Raw genomic sequence first — 9,688 nt, forward strand, 5'->3', positions numbered from 1 at the left:
GATGTCACCCAGAAGCATAGCATAAGTTTGTCATACAGACAGTATAGTGCCAAGATTCATAACTTCAACTACAAAACTGATACACACATATAGACAGCATAATCATAACCAGTAAACCCTGACCTTGTCTAAGACACCCCATTTGACCCCCTTTATACAAGATTTGGGTGCCACTACAGGACCTTGGTTGCAACAATGATCTATATGGTCCCAATTTATGTCAATAACGTCACAGTCCCCCCTTGCTCTTCCAACTTCCATGCAATCATGGGCAGTGGGTATCACAGCCCTGTGTGGCCCCGCCCACGCTCCGCCCCCAGACCCACCTCCTGCTTCCCATCAGCGCTCAGCACTCTTCCTCTGTGGTCGGGCTGGGGCTAGGGGGCCGGCCTGCGGCCAGGGAGTCCGGGTGGCTGGAACCGGTGCTCACACCACGCGGTGCTGCGGGGCTGGGAGCTGCACCGCCCAACCACCCGGGGCTCCGGGACAGGAGGCACTCGGGTAGCCCAGGGCTGGGGCGGGAGTGGGGAGGTGGCTCTGGTGGAGGAAGGGGGTGGGACCTCAGGCAGAAGGGGTGGGCCAAGCCGGGAACTAGCCTCCCTCAGCCGGCGGTTCACACGCCACCTATGCATGCAACATGGTTTGCGGACAACCTACAAACACTGTCTCCTTCAAAACTATTTTAAATCTTTCTATATTTACTCAAAGTGAGTGTGAGAAGCTTAGGAGTGTGTGTGAAAGGGAGCTAGTCTGCTAATGAGAGAGTCTCACAGCCAGCGAGTGAGACTTGACATGTCTGAAACTTTCCTGTCTGTTCTTTCCCTTCAGCACCTACCTGGAGGCAAAGCCGTCCGGGATCAGCCGCTCCTCCCAGCCCTGCAGGACCCCGGGGCCGTGCATTGGGACCCCCGGGGCGTGGCGAGGTCTGACCGGAGCCCCCAGGAGGCAGGTGGAGCAGGAACACCCGGGCTCCCCCGCCCCTGGTGCCGTGCAGCATGGTCCTGCGGGAGTCTCCGTTCCCGAACCAGCTCCTGAGCGGCCTGTACAGCCTGGGCCAGTACCTGCTGTTCCCCAGCTACTGGGCCACTGACTGCCTCCTCGACCTCAGGGAGACCACGGCGGAGCGGCAGCAGAACCGGCGCCAACGTCAGAGCTGCCCCCTGCGGGCACTGGTCACCGGCCCCTTGCTGCTGCTGCTGCTCATCCTCTCCATGCCCGTCGCCCTCCTGGGCCTGCTGCTGTGGCTCCCCCTGCAGGCTGCCCGCAGGCCCTTCGCCTACAAACACAACATGCTCTCGCGCCATCCAGAGGTGTGGGAGCTGCCGGGCACCGGCAAAGCCTTCAGCTTCATCAGCGCCAACGTGTGCCTCCTGCCCAACGGCCTGGCCAAGAACAGCAACCTGGGACAGATCAAACAGCGCGTGGCCCTCATCGGCCAGCGCCTGACGCAGGGGGAGGCCAGCGCCAGCTTCGCCAGCCCCAGGAGCCGCCCGTTCAACGGGGAGGGAGGGGCTGGGCCCAGGGAGATCTCGGCGCCCTTCCCGCCGGACGTGGACTTCGTGTGCCTGCAGGAGGTGTTTGACCAGCGGGCGGGCTCCCGCCTGTGCCAGCTGCTGAGCCCCTTCTACGAGCACATCGTGTACGACGTGGGCGCCTACGGGCTGCAGGGCTGTTGTACTCTCAAGGTCTTAAACAGCGGGCTCTTCCTGGCCAGCCGCTACCCCGTGCTGGCCGCCCAGTACCGCTGCTACCCCAACGGTATCCGTGAGGACGCGCTGTCTGCCAAGGGGCTGCTCTCCGTGCAGGTGAGGAGCTGCCCCAGCTGCGGGGTGCCCAGGACCCTCTACCACCTTGGGCCTGGTGTGGCCTCTCCCCTGCCAGCCTGAAGGGGGCGCTGCAGGGCGGCCTGGGGCATTTGCTCCCTGCCCTGCTGAGCGCAGTGCCATCCGCGCACGTGCCACTGCTCCCTGCAGGGCGCTGGGCCTGCTTGGGCAGAGGGGGGCCTGGGTGGCGGAGCGGGTTACAGCAGGGGACTGGAAGTCAGGACTCCTGGGGTCTCTTCCCGGCTCCGCCCTGGAGTCCCCGAGTGACTCTGGGCCCTCTCCCTTTTCCCCGTGTGTCCTGGCCTCCCAGCTGTGGGGAGGCCCCGAGTCTGAGCCCCCGTGTTCACACGTGCATCATTCAGCCAGTGACCCCTGCATGCAGGGGATTGGTTACCCTGGGGCCCCCTGCGCCCCATGGGCAGAGGAGGGACGATGCCCCGCCCCCTCAGCCTAGCCCCATCCACAGGAAGGAGCAAACAGCTGGTTTCCAGCTGTCCCACAAGCAGCAGTTGCCTGCGTCTGCCCCAAATCCCAGGATCCCCAGACAGGGGGCTGTGAGCTGGGGCTCCCAGCAGTGGGTGGCGGGGGCAGGGCCCCCCGATCCTCTTGTTCAGCCGGTGGGGGGGACGCCCCTCGGGCAGTGCCTGCAGCCGGAGCTGGACGGCTCCGGGAGAGTGGGTGTCTGCAGCCCAGACAGGGACAGGGCCTGGCGGGGAGCAGGCGCTTCGGGAACGGCCCTGCCAGGAGAGCAGTGAGAGCCCTCGGCAGCGGGGCTGGGAGCCAGCAGGATGGCTGCAGGGCGCTCAGCCTCTGACAACGGGCCCCTGGGCACCTGACCCCGCTGCCACCCCGGCCACTCGCTCCCCCTTAGCCAGGCCTGGAAATGCCTGCCCCAGTAGTGACCCCAGCGTGGGATGGAAACTGCTCTGTTTGTCCAGGGCTCTGCCTCCTCCCAGTGCTGGGAACAGTCACCCAGGGTGTGTCCGCCCAGCCCTGTAGCAGCCTCCCGGCGGGGCAGCCTGGGGCTAGCAGGGCTCGTGCGAGCGCTCACAACCGGCTGTGTGGACATGGCTGGAGCTGGAGCTCGGCTCTGACCCCGGGGATGAGCCCACCCTGCGCTAGGGGCTCGCTGTCGCAGGCTGTCTAGATGTGCCCCGGGAGCCGGGCTCCCACCCCACAAGGTGCTGGGACCCCAGCCAGACAATAAGGGCTGAGTCCAGGGCACCCGTGGGGTGACGGACACGTGGGTCCATGAACCACAGGGGGGTCGTCTCCTCCCAGCTCCCAGCCATGGCCTACTCTGACGGCTGAAACTGACCCTCCTTCCCCGCGGCTCTGACTATCGCCCTGGCCAGACGCCTGCACCCCCACCCATCCCCACAATGGGGCCTGTGCTGTGTGGGGCCCGACCCTGTCGGTGGCCCTCCAGCTTGTAACTGGCAACGTTTCCATGTGCACGTGCTAGGTGCAGCTGGGGTCAGCACAAGGGCAGAGGATTGTGGGCTACCTGAACTGCACACACCTGCACGCTCCAGCCGGTCACAGTATGTGTTACGGAGGTGAGTCAGGGGCTCTCGCCCACAGGGGCTGGGGAGGGAGAAAACAGCCGTCCGGATTGTGACGTTCCCTTGGTGTTATCCGGACCGATGATCTGCTAGGTCACTCCACCCCTCGACTCTGGGAGCCAGCCTTCCCCTGCTCTGCTGTGAGAACCCCCACTCCTGGGCTGTTCACGCACCGCCTCTGGCATGGAAGCTGCTGTTTGGATTGTGCAACTGAGTGACTCTAGCCAATATCTCCGGTCCCAGACACAACCCTAGGAACCTCCGTCTTGCAGTGTCCAGTTATGCCCACTGGATGCTGCAAGCTTATATGAGTTTGTCAATTTAACAAAGAAATTGATCTGTACCAGGCTTGTTATCCCAAGGGGAGTCTCTGACACACTTCAAACCAAACGCACTGCTTCAGGTAGAATAAACAAACAAATGTATTAACTACAAAGATAGATTTTAAGTGATTATAAGTCAAAGCATAACAAGCAGATTTGGTCAAATGAAATAAAAGCAAAACGCATTCTAAGCTGATCTTAACCCTTTCAGTGCCCTTACAAACTTAGATGCTTCTCACCACAGGCTGGCTGGTTGCTCTTCAGCCAGGCTCTCCCCTTTGATCAGCGCTTCAGTCGCTTGGTGTGATGTCTGTAGATGGAGGTGGAAGAGAGAGGAAGAGCCTGGCAAACGTCTCTCCCTTTTATCATGTTCTTTCTTCCCTCTTGGCTTTGCCCCTCCCCCCCTTCAGAGTCAGGTGAGCATTTCCTCATCGCAGTCTCTGACTGACCAAGGGAAGGGGGGTGACTCACTCGAGAGTCCAACAGATCCTTTGTTGCTGCCTAGGCCAGTGTCCTTTGTTCCTGTGAGGCTGGGTTGGGTTTGTCCCATACATGCCCTGATGAGGTGTGAGCTGCCCCTCTGCTCCCGGAGAGTTTTGCCTGGGCTTGTTTTAAGCCATGAGGACACATTTTCAGCCTCGTAACTCTATACATGAAATTACAGCCCATAACATCACAATAACAACACTGCTCAGTGCATCATGAGCCTTCCGCAGACACCCGACATGACAAACTTTGCGCTGGATACCACACAATCATATTATGATGAACACAGGGGTGCAGGGGGTTCCCCCGAGGTACGGAGTGTTACACGGACCCTCAGGCCCCCCCTTCCCCATTCTGCTCCTGGAAACAACTCAGCCTCAGACCTCTCCCTGCCTCTCCCTGGAGCGGGCTTGGTGCTGGTGTGGTGCTGGCACCTGGGCACTTGGGCCTCTGATTCAGCCGCAGCTCCCTCTGCTTGCCTCCCTAGCCCTGCCCCACAGGGCCCCCTGCGAGCGAGGGGGGGCACCTGTCCTCTGGGCTGGGCTGAGCTCCCAGCGCCGACCCTCCAGCCAGGGGCCAAGGCTCCCCTGACTCCAGGGTCTCCAGTGGCAGTGGAGGGGACCCCATGAGTGGTGGGTGGGGGGCGCTTGCTTCCTGCCCTGGGGCTCCTGGCTCTGTTGCTGCTCAATCCCTGAGGGGGAGCTCTGCAGGGGTTGGATTTGGGGTGCAGCCAGTAACCGAGCCCTGTCCCCCCCCAGCCCATGCACAGATCCGCTGTGATCAGCTCACCATGGGGCTCTCCTGGGTGCAGCTGTTCCAGGACACCCACACACAGCGCGGGGACGTCATCGCCTTCGACATGTTCTGCGGGGACTTCAACTTCGACAACTGCTCCTCAGGTGGGGCCTGGCCCAGGGGAGGGCCCATGGGGGTTGGGGGGGAAGCCCATGGGAATGGGCAGGGAGCTCATGGGGATTGGGGGGGGAGGAAAGCAGCCTGGCGGGGTGACCAGGTGTTGCGGAGTCACAGGGTCTGCTCCATGCCCAGCCTGTAACCCATCCCTTGGAAGTGACCCCTCCAGCGTGCCGCACCCCAAGGGTTCATACATTTCCCCATGGCAGGCCCGTGGCCTCCGACACTCCTGGGCTGGCTTGTCAGGCCCCAGTGATCCTGTCTTGCTCCGTGGCTCCCTGCAGTGAATCCAGGCACACCTGTGTCTCCTGCACTCTTCCAGGAGCAGCAAAGTATAGAGGGAAACTGAGGCACGTATCAGAATCATAAAAATATGACAGAAAATTTCCATCACACAAGGAGCAGAGGGGGAGAGGGCGGCCTGGAAGGGACGGGGGAGGGCAGATGGGCCCATTCACTCTGCCGGCTCTTTCCAGGGGATGAGTTGGAGCAAACCCATGAGATCTTCCGCCAGTACCAAGACCCATGCCGAGTGGGGGCCAGGCAGGACCAGCCCTGGGCCATAGGTACGTGTCTGGCCGGCCCAGCGCCCGGCGCAGCCTTGCTGCCCTCTCTGTCTCAGTTCCGTGGCGCTGGGACCCTGTCTGGGGCACCAGATAAACAGCTAGATCCAAATCCTCCCAGGGGCCCAGCCTTTGGGAGCTCAGGGTGAGACAGCGGGGGTCAGGGGTTCAGAGGCCCTGCTAGCCTAGGCCTGCCCCCCAGCTCTGCCCATGCCCCTCCCGACCCAGAGCCCCTGCTGTCCCAGCCCTGCTCCCCGCCACCCCCCCAGATCTCTGCTGAGGTACCCGTGGGTGAAGGAAGATTTTGGGGTGGGGAGAATGGCAGAGTAGGGGAGGCTCTAACTGCTGCTCACGTCCCTGCAGGCACCCTGCTGAACTACCTGGAGATCCATGAGGAGGCCGTGTCGACCCCAGAGAAGCTGAAAAGGTAACGGCTGCACCCGTGGGTTCCGGCGGGGGGGGGGGGGTAGGGAGGCGTCCGGGGGCTCCGCGGGTTCTGGAGCGAGGGAGGAGTCGTCCAGGGGCCCTGCGGGTTCCGGGCGCTGCGGGAGGGGGAAACGTCCGGGGGTTCTGCAGGTTCCGGAGCACGGTGGGGGCAGAGGGGTTTACAGCCCTAGGTCAAGGCAGGCTCTGCCCCCGCCCCCGCACAGGTTAATGGGACACTGGGGGCTACCCTCTGCATGGCCCTCCCTTGCCATGCAGCCCAGGTGTGACTAGCCCCCTACGCAGAGCCCCGCTCCTCCTCCCCCGCCACTCGGCCCCCTCGGCCCACCCTGCTGACGGCTCCCCGTGCACCCCGCAGGACCCTGGAGCAAGAGGAAGGCAGGCGGACGTACCTGGCGGGTCCCATCCTGCAGGACGGCCGCCCCAACCCCTCGGCAGCAGGGAGCCCCTGGAAAGGGCGCCGCATCGACTACATCCTGTACCGCGAGCACCCCGCCCCCATCAGCCTGACAACGGTGAGTGCCCAGAGGGGCCCCAGGGCCCCGCCGGCCTGGGCCCCACAGAGCGAAGGGCAGGCCCCAAGCCCAGGTGCAGGAGAGCTCCCAGCCAGGGACGCTGGGCCCAGAGCAGGGGGTTCAGCTGAGACCCAGCTCTGGGGCCAGCTGCTGGGGGCTGGTAGGGCCGCGGGGGCTGTGCTGGGGAGGTGGCTGGGGCTGGCAGCCGCACTCGCTACGTCGGCTCCTTCGGGGGCTCTCAGCAGCTCCCACGCTCCGGGGGTTTGGTGGTACGGTGCCGTGGGGCCAGGCGGCAGGGGGCTGGCCTCGCTCAATCGCTGCTCGGGGGGCGGGGGATTCAAAGAGCTACTCAGCACGGTCTGGGGCTCCCTGGAAGGGTCCGAGCCGGGGGGCCTGGGTTCTCTGCTGGCTCTGACCCTGATGTGCTGCGAGATGCTGGCTGGGACCTCGGCCCCGCTCTGGGCTGTTCCCTGCCCTGCAGCGGGGGAAGGAGCCTGGCCTGGCCATGGCCGGGAAGGGGTAGCGAGCTGTGTCAGTGCTCAGCGTTGATTGAGGGGAGGCTGCAGCCCATGGAGACTACAAGTCCCAGCCTGCACTGCTCTGGCTCAGCCAGACCTGGTGCATTGCATGCTGGGATCTGTAGTCTCAGGGGACCCCCCCCCCCTCTGCATTCTACGGGGGGAGGGGGAGCCTGCTGTGCTCCTGACACCGCTGTCCTCTTGCTTTGCCCAGGAGGTGGAGAAGTTTTCCTTCATCACCCAGCTGGCCGGCTGCTCGGACCACCTGGCTGTGGGGCTGCGGCTGCTCCTGAACCCTGCGCCGCAGTGACAGCAGCGAGTGTGAACCCCGGTGTAACGATGCGGCCTCTGGCGGGACACAACTGACAGTATCAATTCAGGACAAATTGCTTAGAACAGGGCAGTTACAGCCCAAAGCTGGGGGTCCTTTACAAACTAAGGCAAACCAAACCAGCCAGAGAGGACTTTAGTTTACCCCACTAGCTAACCATAAGTTACACAAGCAACTCCCTCAGACACTCCAGTTCCCCAGTATCACCACCAGCAGCCACTTCTTGTGGGGATGAATGGTTATGAAAACCAATACCCCAGTAAAAGAAAAAAGGTTCTCCCAATCCCAAAGGACCAAGCCCCAGACCCAGGTCAAAATACAAGTCAGATCTTACCCACAAATCACGCTGTTGCCAATCCTTTAGAATTTAAAATCTAAAGGTTTATTCATAAAAAGAAAGAAATAGAGATGAGAGCTAAAACTGGTTAAATGGAATCAATTACATACAGTAATGACAAAGTTCTTGGTTCAGGCTTGTAGCAGTGGTGGAATAAACTGCAGGTTCAAATCAAGTCTCTGGAACATCCCCAGCTGGGATGGGTCCTCAGTCCTTTGTTCAGAGCTTCAGTTTGTAGCAAAGTCTATCTAGAGGTCAGAAGCAGGATTGAAAACAAAATGGAGGGGTTTCCAGGGTCTTTTATATCCTCTGCCATGTGGAAGGACCCCTTTGTTCTTCTTGTGGAAAATCACAGCAGCCAGGTGGAGTTTGGAGTCACATGGGCAAGTCACATGTCCATGCATGACTCGGTTCTTTACAGGGAGAGCAGCCATTGCTCACATGCTACCTTGAACGTTCCCAGGAAGACTCCTCAGATGTGGATTGGCGTCTCCCAAGGTCCATTGTCAGTTAAGTGTTTCTTAATTGGGCACTTCATCTGAATCGTCCCTTCTCAATAAGCCGGCCAAATGCTTCACTGGTGCTACTTAGAATCAAACACATTGAGATACAAGTACAGAGCCAATATTCATAACTTCAAATACAAAAAAGATACACACATGCAGACAGCATCATCATAACCAGCACATCACAGCCTTTTCCTGGACACCTCACTTGACCTCCTTTGTACAAGATTTGGTGCAACTATAGGACCTTGGTTGCAACAATGATTTATACGGTCACAGGAGGTGGAGAAGTTTTCCTTCATCACCCAGCTGGCCGGCTGCTCGGACCACCTGGCTGTGGGGCTGCGGCTGCTCCTGAACCCTGCGCCGCAGTGACAGCAGCGAGTGTGAACCCCGGTGTCCGGGGCGGAAGGTCGATGGAGAGTCCTCGTTATGGTGGGGTTGGGCAGGGCCCTCCCCCTCCCCCTCCCTGTGCCCCTTCCCCCGACTCGGACAGTCTGCGAAGCCCTTGGCTGGCTGGCTCTGGCTGGAGCAAAGGACTAGAGTTAGGGTGGGGCTAGAGTCGCCTCCAGGGGCTCCGCTGGTCCTATGGGAGGTGGGTCTGTGCTGGCCAGGAGGCCCAGGGCAGGAGACATGCTTGTCCACTGCGCCCCCTCGGGCCGGTGAGGCCCAGTACCCATGGGTCTGGGCTCGGGACCTGTGGGGGATCACTGGGGTGTGGAGCCATCTCAATTTCCCTATGTGGGGCAGGGTTAACTAGGTGGGGGGGATGTTGGGGCTGACCACCAGTTACCTTGGCCTGTTATTACAGGATGGTCTGTGTGGAGCTAGTAGTGAACTGGCTTTGATCGCTGACTGGCTAAACAAGTAAAGAGAGAAGCTGGGCCTAGGAGTGTTAAGTGTGGGAATAGAAAGCAGTAGTGTTTCCTGTCAGAGCCTGCTTGTGGCTGAATACACCCCCCGAGAAAGAGATGAGGATAAAAACGGCCGTGAGAATTGCTTTAGACGAACAGTCTCACCTGTGGACCTTGTGGGTGCCCAGGAACTCCCCACGCTGGAGCAGCGCCTGCTACGAGCCCTCAAGGACCAGGCTTGTTGGTCTGGGACTGTCCGTAGCAGAAGGGGCGTAAGCATTGATTCTTGCTTGCTTGCTGGAAAGCAGGTATTTAGTAACGCGTGAAGGCTGGGAAGCTTATTATACTTTGGCAATAAAACCGGTTAGACTTATACACCTGGTGCGGCTTCATTGAGTGTATCCAAGCCCCCCTTTTGGCCCGACAGGGGAAAAGGTTGTTTACTCTTTGCAGAAATCCAGGTGTGACTGTCTGGGTCAGGGGAGGTGGGGGGCAGGCAGGGGATACGGGG

At 60.8% G+C, this 9,688-nt stretch overlaps 1 protein-coding gene across 1 annotated transcript; it reads left to right on the top strand.

Moving 5' to 3' along the window:
- Positions 1-995: 995 nt before the first annotated feature.
- Positions 996-7,459, top strand: LOC135874809 (sphingomyelin phosphodiesterase 5-like). The gene is made up of 7 exons (XM_065399744.1): positions 996-1,805; positions 3,289-3,361; positions 4,956-5,096; positions 5,586-5,675; positions 6,036-6,099; positions 6,475-6,631; positions 7,364-7,459. Exons 1-7 carry the CDS (start codon positions 996-998, stop codon positions 7,457-7,459), a joined length of 1,431 nt encoding a protein of 476 aa, XP_065255816.1.
- The last annotated feature ends 2,229 nt before the right edge of the window (positions 7,460-9,688 follow it).

Source organism: Emys orbicularis, chromosome 2, assembly GCF_028017835.1.
Source record: "Emys orbicularis isolate rEmyOrb1 chromosome 2, rEmyOrb1.hap1, whole genome shotgun sequence".
In the NCBI taxonomy this organism is placed as follows: Eukaryota; Metazoa; Chordata; order Testudines; family Emydidae; genus Emys; species Emys orbicularis.